At 33.6% G+C, this 18729-nt stretch overlaps 1 protein-coding gene across 1 annotated transcript in view; it reads right to left on the bottom strand.

Annotated features, from left to right (window-relative positions):
• Positions 1-18729, bottom strand: part of LOC139561638 (low affinity immunoglobulin gamma Fc region receptor III-A-like) — a 97869-nt gene that overhangs the window by 42356 nt on the left and 36784 nt on the right. Inside the window, exons 5-6 of the mRNA XM_071378878.1 lie at positions 8049-8276; positions 7619-7675 (exon numbers count right to left, since the gene is read on the bottom strand). Coding sequence (XP_071234979.1) covers positions 7619-7675; positions 8049-8276 — 285 coding nt within the window. The remainder of the gene's footprint in view (positions 1-7618; positions 7676-8048; positions 8277-18729) is intronic.

Below are 18729 nucleotides of genomic sequence, written 5' to 3'. Positions count from 1 at the left end.
AGTATTACAGTACCTGTGGTGTTATAGTGTTATACAGTATTACAGTACCCGTGGTGTTATAGTGTTATACAGTATTACAGTACCTGTGGTGTTGGAGTGTTATACAGTATTACAGTACCTGTGGTGTTATACAGTATTACAGTACCTGTGGTGTTATAGTGATATTCAGTATTACAGTACCTGTGGTGTTATAGTGTTATACAGTATTACAGTACCTGTGGTGTTATAGTGTTATACAGTATTACAGTAGCTGTGGTGTTATAGTGTTATACAGTATTACAGTACCTGTGGTGTTATAGTGTTATACAGTATTACAGTACATGTGGTGTTATAGTGTTATACAGTACTACAGTACCTGTGGTGTTATTGTGTTATACAGTATTACAGTACCTGTGGTGTTATAGTGTTATACAGTATTACAGTACCTGTGGTGTTATAGTGTTATACAGTATTACAGTACCTGTGGTGTTATAGTGTTATACAGTATTACAGTACCTGTGGTGTTATAGTGTTATACAGTATTACAGTACCTGTGGTGTTATAGTGTTATACAGTATTACAGTACCTGTGGTGTTTTAGTGTTATACAGTATTACAGTACCTGTGGTGTTATAGTGTTATACAGTATTACAGTACCTGTGGTGTTATAGTGTTATACAGTACTACAGTACCTGTGATGTTATCGTGTTATACAGTATTACAGTATCTGTGGTGTTATAGTGTTATACAGTATTACAGTACCTGTGGTGTTATACAGTATTACAGTACCTGTGGTGTTATAGTGTTATACAGTACTACAGTACCTGTGATGTTATACAGTATTACAGTACCGGTGGTGTTATAGTGCTATACAGTATTACAGTACCTGTGGTGTTATAGTGTTATACAGTACTACAGTACCTGTGGTGTTATAGTGTTATACAGTATTACAGTACCTGTGGTGTTATAGTGTTATACAGTATTACAGTACCTGTGGTGTTTTAGTGTTATACAGTATTACAGTACCTGTGGTGTTATAGTGTTATACAGTATTACAGTACCTGTGGTGTTATAGTGTTATACAGTACTACAGTACCTGTGATGTTATCGTGTTATACAGTATTACAGTATCTGTGGTGTTATAGTGTTATACAGTATTACAGTACCTGTGGTGTTATACAGTATTACAGTACCTGTGGTGTTATAGTGTTATACAGTACTACAGTACCTGTGATGTTATACAGTATTACAGTACCTGTGGTGTTATAGTGCTATACAGTATTACAGTACCTGTGGTGTTATAGTGTTATACAGTATTACAGTAGCTGTGGTGTTATAGTGTTATACAGTATTACAGTACCTGTGGTGTTATAGTGTTATACAGTATTACAGTACATGTGGTGTTATAGTGTTATACAGTACTACAGTACCTGTGGTGTTATTGTGTTATACAGTATTACAGTACCTGTGGTGTTATAGTGTTATACAGTATTACAGTACCTGTGGTGTTATAGTGTTATACAGTATTACAGTACCTGTGGTGTTATAGTGTTATACAGTATTACAGTACCTGTGGTGTTATAGTGTTATACAGTATTACAGTACCTGTGGTGTTATAGTGTTATACAGTATTACAGTACCTGTGGTGTTTTAGTGTTATACAGTATTACAGTACCTGTGGTGTTATAGTGTTATACAGTATTACAGTACCTGTGGTGTTATAGTGTTATACAGTACTACAGTACCTGTGATGTTATCGTGTTATACAGTATTACAGTATCTGTGGTGTTATAGTGTTATACAGTATTACAGTACCTGTGGTGTTATACAGTATTACAGTACCTGTGGTGTTATAGTGTTATACAGTACTACAGTACCTGTGATGTTATACAGTATTACAGTACCTGTGGTGTTTTAGTGTTATACAGTATTACAGTACCTGTGGTGTTATAGTGTTATACAGTATTACAGTACCTGTGGTGTTATAGTGTTATACAGTACTACAGTACCTGTGATGTTATCGTGTTATACAGTATTACAGTATCTGTGGTGTTATAGTGTTATACAGTATTACAGTACCTGTGGTGTTATACAGTATTACAGTACCTGTGGTGTTATAGTGTTATACAGTACTACAGTACCTGTGATGTTATACAGTATTACAGTACCTGTGGTGTTATAGTGCTATACAGTATTACAGTACCTGTGGTGTTATAGTGTTATACAGTACTACAGTACCTGTGGTGTTATAGTGTTATACAGTATTACAGTACCTGTGGTGTTATAGTGTTATACAGTATTACAGTACCTGTGGTGTTATAGTGTTATACAGTATTACAGTACCTGTGGTGTTATACAGTATTACAGTACCTGTGGTGTTATACAGTATTACAGTACCTGTGGTGTTATAGTGTTATACAGTATTACAGTACCTGTGGTGTTATAGTGTTATACAGTATTACAGTACCTGTGGTGTTATAGTGTTATACAGTATTACAGTACATGTGGTGTTATAGTGTTATACAGTACTACAGTACCTGTGATGTTATAGTGTTATACAGTATTACAGTACCTGTGGTGTTATAGTGTTATACAGTACTACAGTACCTGTGGTGTTATAGTGTTATACAGTACTACAGTACCTGTGGTGTTATAGTGTTATACAGTATTACAGTACCTGTGGTGTTATAGTGTTATACAGCATCACAGTACCTGTGGTGTTATAGTGTTATACAGTATTACAGTACATGTGATGTTATACAGTATTACAGTACCTGTGGTGTTATAGTGTTATACAGTACTACAGTACCTGTGGTGTTATAGTGTTATACAGTATTACAGTACCTGTGATGTTATAGTGTTATACAGTATTACAGTACCTGTGGTGTTATAGTGTTATACAGTATTACAGTACCTGTGGTGTTATAGTGTTATACAGTATTGCAGTACCTGTGGTGTTATAGTGTTATACAGTATTACAGTACCTGTGGTGTTATAGTGTTATACAGTTCTACAGTACCTGTGATGTTATCGTGTTATACAGTACTACAGTACCTGTGGTGTTATAGTGTTATACAGTATTACAGTACCTGTGGTGTTATACAGTATTACAGTACCTGTGGTGTTATAGTGCTATACAGTATTACAGTACCTGTGGTGTTATAGTGTTATACAGTACTACAGTACCTGTGGTGTTATAGTGTTATACAGTATTACAGTACCTGTGGTGTTATAGTGTTATACAGTATTACAGTACCTGTGGTGTTATAGTGTTATACAGTATTACAGTACCTGTGGTGTTATACAGTATTACAGTACCTGTGGTGTTATACAGTATTACAGTACCTGTGGTGTTATAGTGTTATACAGTATTACAGTACCTGTGGTGTTATAGTGTTATACAGTATTACAGTACCTGTGGTGTTATAGTGTTATACAGTAATACAGTACCTGTGGTGTTATAGTGTTATACAGTACTACAGTACCTGTGGTGTTATTGTGTTATACAGTATTACAGTACCTGTGGTGTTATAGTGTTATACAGTATTACAGTACCTGTGGTGTTATAGTGTTATACAGTATTACAGTACCTGTGGTGTTATACAGTAGTACAGTACCTGTGGTGTTATAGTGTTATACAGTAGTACAGTACCTGTGGTGTTATAGTGTTATACAGTATTACAGTACCTGTGGTGTTATAGTGTTATACAGTATTACATTACCTGTGGTGTTATAGTGTTATACAGTATTACAGTACCTGTGGTGTTGGAGTGTTATACAGTATTACAGTACCTGTGGTGTTATAGTGTTATACAGTATTACAGTACCTGTGGTGGTATAGTGTTATACAGTATTACTGTACCTGTGGTGTTATAGTGTTATACAGTATTACAATACCTGTGGTGTTATAGTGTTATACAGTATTACAGTACCTGTGGTGTTATAGTGTTATACAGTACTACAGTACCTGTGGTGTTATAGTGTTATACAGTACTACAGTACCTGTGGTGTTATAGTGTTATACAGTATTACAGTACCTGTGGTGTTATAGTGTTATACAGCATCACAGTACCTGTGGTGTTATAGTGTTATACAGTATTACAGTACATGTGATGTTATACAGTATTACAGTACCTGTGGTGTTATAGTGTTATACAGTACTACAGTACCTGTGGTGTTATAGTGTTATACAGTATTACAGTACCTGTGATGTTATAGTGTTATACAGTATTACAGTACCTGTGGTGTTATAGTGTTATACAGTATTACAGTACCTGTGGTGTTATAGTGTTATACAGTATTGCAGTACCTGTGGTGTTATAGTGTTATACAGTATTACAGTACCTGTGGTGTTATAGTGTTATACAGTTCTACAGTACCTGTGATGTTATCGTGTTATACAGTACTACAGTACCTGTGGTGTTATAGTGTTATACAGTATTACAGTACCTGTGGTGTTATACAGTATTACAGTACCTGTGGTGTTATAGTGCTATACAGTATTACAGTACCTGTGGTGTTATAGTGTTATACAGTACTACAGTACCTGTGGTGTTATAGTGTTATACAGTATTACAGTACCTGTGGTGTTATAGTGTTATACAGTATTACAGTACCTGTGGTGTTATAGTGTTATACAGTATTACAGTACCTGTGGTGTTATACAGTATTACAGTACCTGTGGTGTTATACAGTATTACAGTACCTGTGGTGTTATAGTGTTATACAGTATTACAGTACCTGTGGTGTTATAGTGTTATACAGTATTACAGTACCTGTGGTGTTATAGTGTTATACAGTATTACAGTACCTGTGGTGTTATAGTGTTATACAGTACTACAGTACCTGTGGTGTTATTGTGTTATACAGTATTACAGTACCTGTGGTGTTATAGTGTTATACAGTATTACAGTACCTGTGGTGTTATAGTGTTATACAGTATTACAGTACCTGTGGTGTTATACAGTAGTACAGTACCTGTGGTGTTATAGTGTTATACAGTAGTACAGTACCTGTGGTGTTATAGTGTTATACAGTATTACAGTACCTGTGGTGTTATAGTGTTATACAGTATTACATTACCTGTGGTGTTATAGTGTTATACAGTATTACAGTACCTGTGGTGTTGGAGTGTTATACAGTATTACAGTACCTGTGGTGTTATAGTGTTATACAGTATTACAGTACCTGTGGTGGTATAGTGTTATACAGTATTACTGTACCTGTGGTGTTATAGTGTTATACAGTATTACAATACCTGTGGTGTTATAGTGTTATACAGTATTACAGTACCTGTGGTGTTATAGTGTTATACAGTATTACAGTACCTGTGGTGTTATAGTGTTATACAGTACTACAGTACCTGTGGTGTTATAGTGTTATACAGTATTACAGTACCTGTGGTGTTATAGTGTTATACAGTATTACAGTACCTGTGGTGTTATAGTGTTATACAGTATTACAGTACCTGTGGTGTTATAGTGTTATACAGTATTACAGTACCTGTGTTGTTATAGTATTATACAGTATTACAGTACCTGTGGTGTTATAGTGTTATACAGTATTACAGTACCTGTGGTGTTATAGTGTTATACAGTATTACAGTACCTGTGGTGTTATGGTGTTATAGAGTATTGCAGTACCTGTGGTGTTATAGTGTTATACAGTATTACAGTACCTGTGGTGTTATAGTGTTATACAGTATTACAGTACCTGTGGTGTTATAGTGTTATACAGTACTACAGTACCTGTGGTGTTATTGTGTTATACAGTATTACAGTACCTGTGGTGTTATAGTGTTATACAGTATTACAGTACCTGTGGTGTTATAGTGTTATACAGTATTACAGTACCTGTGGTGTTATACAGTAGTACAGTACCTGTGGTGTTATAGTGTTATACAGTAGTACAGTACCTGTGGTGTTATAGTGTTATACAGTATTACAGTACCTGTGGTGTTATAGTGTTATACAGTATTACATTACCTGTGGTGTTATAGTGTTATACAGTATTACAATACCTGTGGTGTTGGAGTGTTATACAGTATTACAGTACCTGTGGTGTTATAGTGTTATACAGTATTACAGTACCTGTGGTGGTATAGTGTTATACAGTATTACTGTACCTGTGGTGTTATAGTGTTATACAGTATTACAATACCTGTGGTGTTATAGTGTTATACAGTATTACAGTACCTGTGGTGTTATAGTGTTATACAGTATTACAGTACCTGTGGTGTTATAGTGTTATACAGTACTACAGTACCTGTGGTGTTATAGTGTTATACAGTATTACAGTACCTGTGGTGTTATAGTGTTATACAGTATTACAGTACCTGTGGTGTTATAGTGTTATACAGTATTACAGTACCTGTGGTGTTATAGTGTTATACAGTATTACAGTACCTGTGTTGTTATAGTATTATACAGTATTACAGTACCTGTGGTGTTATAGTGTTATACAGTATTACAGTACCTGTGGTGTTATAGTGTTATACAGTATTACAGTACCTGTGGTGTTATGGTGTTATAGAGTATTGCAGTACCTGTGGTGTTATAGTGTTATACAGTATTACAGTACCTGTGGTGTTATAGTGTTATACAGTATTACAGTACCTGTGGTGTTATAGTGTTATACAGTACTACAGTACCTGTGGTGTTATTGTGTTATACAGTATTACAGTACCTGTGGTGTTATAGTGTTATACAGTATTACAGTACCTGTGGTGTTATAGTGTTATACAGTATTACAGTACCTGTGGTGTTATACAGTAGTACAGTACCTGTGGTGTTATAGTGTTATACAGTAGTACAGTACCTGTGGTGTTATAGTGTTATACAGTATTACAGTACCTGTGGTGTTATAGTGTTATACAGTATTACATTACCTGTGGTGTTATAGTGTTATACAGTATTACAATACCTGTGGTGTTGGAGTGTTATACAGTATTACAGTACCTGTGGTGTTATAGTGTTATACAGTATTACAGTACCTGTGGTGGTATAGTGTTATACAGTATTACTGTACCTGTGGTGTTATAGTGTTATACAGTATTACAATACCTGTGGTGTTATAGTGTTATACAGTATTACAGTACCTGTGGTGTTATAGTGTTATACAGTATTACAGTACCTGTGGTGTTATAGTGTTATACAGTACTACAGTACCTGTGGTGTTATAGTGTTATACAGTATTACAGTACCTGTGGTGTTATAGTGTTATACAGTATTACAGTACCTGTGGTGTTATAGTGTTATACAGTATTACAGTACCTGTGGTGTTATAGTGTTATACAGTATTACAGTACCTGTGTTGTTATAGTATTATACAGTATTACAGTACCTGTGGTGTTATAGTGTTATACAGTATTACAGTACCTGTGGTGTTATAGTGTTATACAGTATTACAGTACCTGTGGTGTTATAGTGTTATAGAGTATTGCAGTACCTGTGGTGTTATAGTGTTATACAGTATTACAGTACCTGTGGTGTTATAGTGTTATACAGTACCTGTGGTGTTATAGTGTTATACAGTACTACAGTACCTGTGGTGTTATAGTGTTATACAGTACTACAGTACCTGTGGTGTTATAGTGTTATACAGTATTACAGTACCTGTGGTGTTATAGTGTTATACAGTACCTGTGGTGTTGGAGGTCTTCACTGCAGAGTAGACTGGATCAGCTCCTGGAGACTTCTCTGGAGGAGACGAGACAACGGTTAAATACATAAATACACTGTACTGTGTGTGTGTGTGTTTTAGTGTGTGTTAGTGTGTGTGTGTGTGTGTGTGTGTTTTAGTGTGTGTTAGTGTGTGTGTGTGTGTTAGTGCGTGTTAGTGTGTGTTAGTGTGTGTGTTAGTGTGTGTTAGTGTGTGTTAGTGTGTGTGTTAGTGTGTGTGTTAGTGTGTGTGTTTTAGCGTGTGTTAGTGTGTGTGTGTGTGTTAGTGCGTGTTAGTGTGTGTGTGTGTGTGTGTGTGTGTGTGTGTGTGTGTGTGTGTGTGTGTGTGTGTTAGTGTGTGTGTGCGTGTGTGCGTGTGTTAGTGTGTGTGTGTGTGTGTGTGTGTGTGTACCTCTCCTTCTCCTGGGTTCTGGGTCCTGTATGATTCTGACGTCAGCATACATAACATCTCTGGGTTCAGCTGTTACATCTTTGTTCCTCTTGCAGAACAGGACCAGTAGAATGATCAGAGTGATGGAGAGAGCAGCCACCAACCCAGACACAGACAGAGGGAGAAGGAGAGGGGAGGATGAGGAGGGTGGAGAGAGGGGAGGAGAGGAGGATGAGGTAGAGCCCCCATCTTGAAAAACACAAGAGAAAACAGTAAAATGTTATAATCCAGGGGTGTCAAACATACGGCCCGCGGGCCGGAACCGGCCCCCAAGGAGGTTCGATCAGGCCCGCAGGATAATTTGAAAGTGGAAAAAATGCATAAAAGACATGGAATTAATATTTTTAATTCGCTGCAATTCATGGATTATCCGCTAAGGGGCGCACTCTTTCCATCAGAGTAGAAGACAAGCCGCATCACTGAGACAGACTGAAAACAGCAGACGGTATCAATGCGCCATCTGCTGCTTGTTACGACGTTGTTAATACCTTGGTCTCTACCTCTCCGCTACACCCTCATTAGCCAAAATGTCGTTATCCAAACGGAGAAAAGTAGATAAGGAGTGTAGAATTTTCAAAGAAAAATGGACCACGTCCTATTTATTTACAGAGATGCACGGAAAACCTTCGTGCTTGGTGTGTTTGCAACAAGTTTCGGTATTGAAGGAATATAATATTCGACGCCACTACGAGACTCATCACAGCGAAAAATATGACGGCTTGCAAGGACAACTGAGAAGAGATAAGATTAACGAATTGCTGGCGGGTCTGAGGAAACAGCAGTCAACTTTCATCCAGAGCCGAGAAGTCAGTGAAGCAGCGGTAAAAGCCAGCTACCAGTGTGATGCAGATTTGAAGGGCAAATTTGCCTCTGTAGGTCTGGACAGATTTTATCAGTATCTACTACCAGGGTACCCCAAATTAACAGCCCTGGCTGCTAAAATTTTGTGCATGTTTGGGACAACCTACCTTTGTGAACAAATTTTCTCAGTGATGAATATCAATAAAACAAAAATGAGTTCAAGGCTCACAAACAAGCACTTAAATGACATTCTGAAAGTGACAGCTAGTCAGGACATGACACCTGGTGTTGATGCACTTGTACAGGCCAAAAGATGCCAAGTTTCAGGAACAAATACAAGTCCAGACTAGACTAACACCTTTAAAATGCTGCCTTAGATACTGTTTGCATTGAAAGAATACAGCTCTGTGAAGATGAATCCTTACTGTGGTGATTTAAAAAATGTGCACTTTAATGTTAGTCAGCAGCTTCAAAACAAAAGTTGTGTGATGGAATTCTACTGTTCATACAACTCCATAAATTTTCAGTATGTATTGTATGTGTATGTATGTTTCATGTATGAAGTTTACAGATTTACAGGACAGGCGAACACTTTCTTCATTACACATTTAAAATCACTCTCCTTAGTTTGTAAGGTGTACGCAGGGATTACATTTAGATTTTATATGCGTATGTGTAAGTGGTTTAAAAATTCCTTTCTTTAAAAGTCTCATTTAATCTTAAAGTGCATTACTATATTTTTCAGTACCAATTAAAGTTTTGTGCCTTTGTACAATCAGTGGGATCAGTTGCAATGCATATTTGTGAATGATAAAAGTAAATTGCACATTTGTCTAAGGAAATATGAGGTGTTTCATGAAATGTTTTGTAAAAGGATAGTTCATTAAATTTCAATATTTTCCTAATGTTCTTGTGCTTCTTTACACCAAAACAAAGGAAAGACATGATATTTTGGTTATTTATAGCAGAGTATGGTATAATTTTAATGGTCCGGCCCACTTGACATCTCCCTAGGCCGTATGTGGCCCACGATGCGAAATGAGTTTGACACCCCTGTAATCAATCTGTTTAATATTATCTTAGACGGAAAGTATTCAAACCTCTTGACTTTTGTCAAATCTTGTTATATTACAGTACCTGTGGTGTTATATTACAGTACCTGTGGTGTTATAGTATAATGGTGTTATATTACAGTACCTGTGGTGTTATATTACAGTACCTGTGGTGTTATAGTATAATGGTGTTATATTACAGTACCTGTGGTGTTATAGTATAATGGTGTTATATTACAGTACCTGTGGTGTTATAGTATAATGTTGTTATATTACAGTACCTGTGGTGTTATAGTATAATGTTGTTATATTACAGTACCTGTGGTGTTATAGTATAATGTTGTTATATTACAGTACCTGTGGTGTTATAGTATAATGTTGTTATATTACAGTACCTGTGGTGTTATAGTATAATGTTGTTATATTACAGTACCTGTGGTGTTATAGTATAATGTTGTTATATTACAGTACCTGTGGTGTTATAGTATAATGTTGTTATATTACAGTACCTGTGGTGTTATAGTATAATGTTGTTATATTACAGTACCTGTGGTGTTATAGTATAATGTTGTTATATTACAGTACCTGTGGTGTTATAGTATAATGTTGTTATATTACAGTACCTGTGGTGTTATAGTATAATGTTGTTATATTACAGTACCTGTGGTGTTATAGTATAATGTTGTTATATTACAGTACCTGTGGTGTTATATTACAGTACCTGTGGTGTTATATTACAGTACCTGTGGTGTTATATTACAGTACCTGTGGTGTTATATTACAGTACCTGTGGTGTTATAGTATAATGTTGTTATATTACAGTACCTGTGGTGTTATAGTATAATGTTGTTATATTACAGTACCTGTGGTGTTATAGTATAATGTTGTTATATTACAGTACCTGTGGTGTTATAGTATAATGTTGTTCTATTACAGTACCTGTGGTGTTATAGTATAATGTTGTTATATTACAGTACCTGTGGTGTTATAGTATAATGTTGTTATATTACAGTACCTGTGGTGTTATAGTATAATGTTGTTATATTACAGTACCTGTGGTGTTATAGTATAATGTTGTTATATTACAGTACCTGTGGTGTTATAGTATAATGATGTTATATTACAGTACCTTTGGTGTTATAGTATAATGTTGTTATATTACAGTACCTGTGGTGTTATAGTATAATGTTGTTATATTACAGTACCTGTGGTGTTATAGTATAATGTTGTTATATTACAGTACCTGTGGTGTTATATTACAGTACCTGTGGTGTTATAGTATAATGTTGTTATATTACAGTACCTGTGGTGTTATAGTATAATGTTGTTATATTACAGTACCTGTGGTGTTATAGTATAATGTTGTTATATTACAGTACCTGTGGTGTTATAGTATAATGTTGTTATATTACAGTACCTGTGGTGTTATAGTATAATGTTGTTATATTACAGTACCTGTGGTGTTATAGTATAATGTTGTTATATTACAGTACCTGTGGTGTTATATTACAGTACCTGTGGTGTTATAGTATAATGTTGTTATATTACAGTACCTGTGGTGTTATAGTATAATGTTGTTATATTACAGTACCTGTGGTGTTATAGTATAATGTTGTTATATTACAGTACCTGTGGTGTTATAGTATAATGTTGTTATATTACAGTACCTGTGGTGTTATATTACAGTACCTGTGGTGTTATAGTATAATGTTGTTCTATTACAGTACCTGTGGTGTTATAGTATAATGTTGATCTATTACAGTACCTGTGGAGTTATAGTATACTGTTGTTATATTACAGTACCTGTGGAGTTATAGTATACTGTTGTTATATTACAGTACCTGTGGTGTTATAGTATAATGGTGTTATATTACAGTACCTGTGGTGTTATAGTATAATGTTGTTATATTACAGTACCTGTGGTGTTATAGTATAATGTTGTTATATTACAGTACCTGTGGTGTTATAGTATAATGTTGTTATATTACAGTACCTGTGGTGTTATATTACAGTACCTGTGGTGTTATAGTATAATGTTGTTATATTACAGTACCTGTGGTGTTATATTACAGTACCTGTGGTGTTATAGTATAATGTTGTTATATTACAGTACCTGTGGTGTTATAGTATAATGTTGTTATATTACAGTACCTGTGGTGTTATATTACAGTACCTGTGGTGTTATAGTATAATGTTGTTATATTACAGTACCTGTGGTGTTATAGTATAATGTTGTTATATTACAGTACCTGTGGTGTTATAGTATAATGTTGTTATATTACAGTACCTGTGGTGTTATAGTATAATGTTGTTATATTACAGTACCTGTGGTGTTATAGTATAATGTTGTTATATTACAGTACCTGTGGTGTTATAGTATAATGTTGTTATATTACAGTACCTGTGGTGTTATAGTATAATGTTGTTATATTACAGTACCTGTGGTGTTATAGTATAATGGTGTTATATTACAGTACCTGTGGTGTTATATTACAGTACCTGTGGTGTTATAGTATAATGTTGTTATATTACAGTACCTGTGGTGTTATATTACAGTACCTGTGGTGTTATAGTATAATGTTGTTCTATTACAGTACCTGTGGTGTTATAGTATAATGTTGTTGTATTACAGTACCTGTGGTGTTATATTACAGTACCTGTGGTGTTATATTACAGTACCTCTGGTGTTATAGTATAATGTTGTTATATTACAGTACCTGTGGTGTTATAGTGTAATGTTGTTATATTACAGTACCTGTGGTGTTATAGTATAATGTTGTTATATTACAGTACCTGTGGTGTTATAGTATAATGGTGTTATTTTACAGTACCTGTGGTGTTATAGTATAATGTTGTTATATTACAGTACCTGTGGTGTTATAGTATAATGTTGTTATATTACAGTACCTGTGGTGTTATAGTATAATGTTGTTATATTACAGTACCTGTGGTGTTATAGTATAATGTTGTTATATTACAGTACCTGTGGTGTTATAGTATAATGTTGTTATATTACAGTACCTGTGGTGTTATAGTATAATGTTGTTATATTACAGTACCTGTGGTGTTATAGTATAATGTTGTTATATTACAGTACCTGTGGTGTTATAGTATAATGTTGTTATATTACAGTACCTGTGGTGTTATAGTATAATGTTGTTATATTACAGTACCTGTGGTGTTATAGTATAATGTTGTTATATTACAGTACCTGTGGTGTTATAGTATAATGTTGTTATATTACAGTACCTGTGGTGTTATATTACAGTACCTGTGGTGTTATATTACAGTACCTGTGGTGTTATATTACAGTACCTATGGTGTTATATTACAGTACCTGTGGTGTTATAGTATAATGTTGTTATATTACAGTACCTGTGGTGTTATAGTATAATGTTGTTATATTACAGTACCTGTGGTGTTATAGTATAATGTTGTTATATTACAGTACCTGTGGTGTTATAGTATAATGTTGTTCTATTACAGTACCTGTGGTGTTATAGTATAATGTTGTTATATTACAGTACCTGTGGTGTTATAGTATAATGTTGTTATATTACAGTACCTGTGGTGTTATAGTATAATGTTGTTATATTACAGTACCTGTGGTGTTATAGTATAATGTTGTTATATTACAGTACCTGTGGTGTTATAGTATAATGATGTTATATTACAGTACCTTTGGTGTTATAGTATAATGTTGTTATATTACAGTACCTGTGGTGTTATAGTATAATGTTGTTATATTACAGTACCTGTGGTGTTATAGTATAATGTTGTTATATTACAGTACCTGTGGTGTTATATTACAGTACCTGTGGTGTTATAGTATAATGTTGTTATATTACAGTACCTGTGGTGTTATAGTATAATGTTGTTATATTACAGTACCTGTGGTGTTATAGTATAATGTTGTTATATTACAGTACCTGTGGTGTTATAGTATAATGTTGTTCTATTACAGTACCTGTGGTGTTATAGTATAATGTTGTTATATTACAGTACCTGTGGTGTTATAGTATAATGTTGTTATATTACAGTACCTGTGGTGTTATAGTATAATGTTGTTATATTACAGTACCTGTGGTGTTATAGTATAATGTTGTTATATTACAGTACCTGTGGTGTTATAGTATAATGATGTTATATTACAGTACCTTTGGTGTTATAGTATAATGTTGTTATATTACAGTACCTGTGGTGTTATAGTATAATGTTGTTATATTACAGTACCTGTGGTGTTATAGTATAATGTTGTTATATTACAGTACCTGTGGTGTTATATTACAGTACCTGTGGTGTTATAGTATAATGTTGTTATATTACAGTACCTGTGGTGTTATAGTATAATGTTGTTATATTACAGTACCTGTGGTGTTATAGTATAATGTTGTTATATTACAGTACCTGTGGTGTTATAGTATAATGTTGTTATATTACAGTACCTGTGGTGTTATAGTATAATGTTGTTCTATTACAGTACCTGTGGTGTTATAGTATAATGTTGTTATATTACAGTACCTGTGGTGTTATATTACAGTACCTGTGGTGTTATAGTATAATGTTGTTATATTACAGTACCTGTGGTGTTATAGTATAATGTTGTTATATTACAGTACCTGTGGTGTTATAGTATAATGTTGTTATATTACAGTACCTGTGGTGTTATAGTATAATGTTGTTATATTACAGTACCTGTGGTGTTATATTACAGTACCTGTGGTGTTATAGTATAATGTTGTTCTATTACAGTACCTGTGGTGTTATAGTATAATGTTGATCTATTACAGTACCTGTGGAGTTATAGTATACTGTTGTTATATTACAGTACCTGTGGAGTTATAGTATACTGTTGTTATATTACAGTACCTGTGGTGTTATAGTATAATGGTGTTATATTACAGTACCTGTGGTGTTATAGTATAATGTTGTTATATTACAGTACCTGTGGTGTTATAGTATAATGTTGTTATATTACAGTACCTGTGGTGTTATAGTATAATGTTGTTATATTACAGTACCTGTGGTGTTATATTACAGTACCTGTGGTGTTATAGTATAATGTTGTTATATTACAGTACCTGTGGTGTTATATTACAGTACCTGTGGTGTTATAGTATAATGTTGTTATATTACAGTACCTGTGGTGTTATAGTATAATGTTGTTATATTACAGTACCTGTGGTGTTATAGTATAATGTTGTTATATTACAGTACCTGTGGTGTTATAGTATAATGTTGTTATATTCCAGTACCTGTGGTGTTATATTACAGTACCTGTGGTGTTATAGTATAATGTTGTTATATTACAGTACCTGTGGTGTTATAGTATAATGTTGTTATATTACAGTACCTGTGGTGTTATAGTATAATGTTGTTATATTACAGTACCTGTGGTGTTATAGTATAATGTTGTTATATTACAGTACCTGTGGTGTTATATTACAGTACCTGTGGTGTTATAGTATAATGTTGTTCTATTACAGTACCTGTGGTGTTATAGTATAATGTTGATCTATTACAGTACCTGTGGAGTTATAGTATACTGTTGTTATATTACAGTACCTGTGGAGTTATAGTATACTGTTGTTATATTACAGTACCTGTGGTGTTATAGTATAATGGTGTTATATTACAGTACCTGTGGTGTTATATTACAGTACCTGTGGTGTTATAGTATAATGTTGTTATATTACAGTACCTGTGGTGTTATATTACAGTACCTGTGGTGTTATAGTATAATGTTGTTATATTACAGTACCTGTGGTGTTATAGTATAATGTTGTTATATTACAGTACCTGTGGTGTTATAGTATAATGTTGTTATATTACAGTACCTGTGGTGTTATAGTATAATGTTGTTATATTACAGTACCTGTGGTGTTATATTACAGTACCTGTGGTGTTATAGTATAATGTTGTTATATTACAGTACCTGTGGTGTTATAGTATAATGTTGTTATATTACAGTACCTGTGGTGTTATAGTATAATGTTGTTCTATTACAGTACCTGTGGTGTTATAGTATAATGTTGTTATATTACAGTACCTGTGGTGTTATATTACAGTACCTGTGGTGTTATAGTATAATGTTGTTATATTACAGTACCTGTGGTGTTATAGTATAATGTTGTTATATTACAGTACCTGTGGTGTTATAGTATAATGTTGTTATATTACAGTACCTGTGGTGTTATAGTATAATGTTGTTATATTACAGTACCTGTGGTGTTATATTACAGTACCTGTGGTGTTATAGTATAATGTTGTTCTATTACAGTACCTGTGGTGTTATAGTATAATGTTGATCTATTACAGTACCTGTGGAGTTATAGTATACTGTTGTTATATTACAGTACCTGTGGAGTTATAGTATACTGTTGTTATATTACAGTACCTGTGGTGTTATAGTATAATGGTGTTATATTACAGTACCTGTGGTGTTATAGTATAATGTTGTTATATTACAGTACCTGTGGTGTTATAGTATAATGTTGTTATATTACAGTACCTGTGGTGTTATAGTATAATGTTGTTATATTACAGTACCTGTGGTGTTATATTACAGTACCTGTGGTGTTATAGTATAATGTTGTTATATTACAGTACCTGTGGTGTTATATTACAGTACCTGTGGTGTTATAGTATAATGTTGTTATATTACAGTACCTGTGGTGTTATAGTATAATGTTGTTATATTACAGTACCTGTGGTGTTATAGTATAATGTTGTTATATTACAGTACCTGTGGTGTTATAGTATAATGTTGTTATATTCCAGTACCTGTGGTGTTATATTACAGTACCTGTGGTGTTATAGTATAATGTTGTTATATTACAGTACCTGTGGTGTTATAGTATAATGTTGTTATATTACAGTACCTGTGGTGTTATAGTATAATGTTGTTATATTACAGTACCTGTGGTGTTATAGTATAATGTTGTTATATTACAGTACCTGTGGTGTTATATTACAGTACCTGTGGTGTTATAGTATAATGTTGTTCTATTACAGTACCTGTGGTGTTATAGTATAATGTTGATCTATTACAGTACCTGTGGAGTTATAGTATACTGTTGTTATATTACAGTACCTGTGGAGTTATAGTATACTGTTGTTATATTACAGTACCTGTGGTGTTATAGTATAATGGTGTTATATTACAGTACCTGTGGTGTTATATTACAGTACCTGTGGTGTTATAGTATAATGTTGTTATATTACAGTACCTGTGGTGTTATATTACAGTACCTGTGGTGTTATAGTATAATGTTGTTATATTACAGTACCTGTGGTGTTATAGTATAATGTTGTTATATTACAGTACCTGTGGTGTTATAGTATAATGTTGTTATATTACAGTACCTGTGGTGTTATAGTATAATGTTGTTATATTACAGTACCTGTGGTGTTATATTACAGTACCTGTGGTGTTATAGTATAATGTTGTTATATTACAGTACCTGTGGTGTTATAGTATAATGTTGTTATATTACAGTACCTGTGGTGTTATAGTATAATGTTGTTATATTACAGTACCTGTGGTGTTATAGTATAATGTTGTTATATTACAGTACCTGTGGTGTTATATTACAGTACCTGTGGTGTTATAGTATAATGTTGTTATATTACAGTACCTGTGGTGTTATATTACAGTACCTGTGGTGTTATAGTATAATGTTGTTATATTACAGTACCTGTGGTGTTATAGTATAATGTTGTTATATTACAGTACCTGTGGTGTTATATTACAGTACCTGTGGTGTTATAGTATAATGTTGTTATATTACAGTACCTGTGGTGTTATATTACAGTACCTGTGGTGTTATAGTATAATGTTGTTATATTACAGTACCTGTGGTGTTATAGTATAATGTTGTTATATTACAGTACCTGTGGTGTTATAGTATAATGTTGTTATATTACAGTACCTGTGGTGTTATAGTATAATGTTGTTATATTACAGTACCTGTGGTGTTATAGTATAATGTTGTTATATTACAGTACCTGTGGTGTTATAGTATAATGTTGTTATATTACAGTACCTGTGGTGTTATAGTATAATGTTGTTATATTACAGTACCTGTGGTGTTATAGTATAATGTTGTTATATTACAGTACCTGTGGTGTTATAGTATAATGGTGTTATATTACAGTACCTGTGGTGTTATATTACAGTACCTGTGGTGTTATAGTATAATGTTGTTATATTACAGTACCTGTGGTGTTATATTACAGTACCTGTGGTGTTATAGTATAATGTTGTTCTATTACAGTACCTGTGGTGTTATAGTATAATGTTGTTGTATTACAGTACCTGTGGTGTTATATTACAGTACCTGTGGTGTTATATTACAGTACCTCTGGTGTTATAGTATAATGTTGTTATATTACAGTACCTGTGGTGTTATAGTATAATGTTGTTATATTACAGTACCTGTGGTGTTATAGTATAATGTTGTTATATTACAGTACCTGTGGTGTTATAGTATAATGTTGTTATATTACAGTACCTGTGGTGTTATAGTATAATGTTGTTATATTACAGTACCTGTGGTGTTATAGTATAATGTTGTTATATTACAGTACCTGTGGTGTTATAGTATAATGTTGTTATATTACAGTACCTGTGGTGTTATAGTATAATGTTGTTATATTACAGTACCTGTGGTGTTATAGTATAATGTTGTTATATTACAGTACCTGTGGTGTTATAGTATAATGTTGTTATATTACAGTACCTGTGGTGTTATAGTATAATGTTGTTATATTACAGTACCTGTGGTGTT

This window comes from Salvelinus alpinus, chromosome 31 (genome assembly GCF_045679555.1).
Source record: "Salvelinus alpinus chromosome 31, SLU_Salpinus.1, whole genome shotgun sequence".
Lineage (NCBI taxonomy): Eukaryota > Metazoa > Chordata > Actinopteri > Salmoniformes > Salmonidae > Salvelinus > Salvelinus alpinus.
Note: the sequence above shows the minus strand (reverse complement) of the source record. Positions and strands in the feature narration are given on the sequence as shown.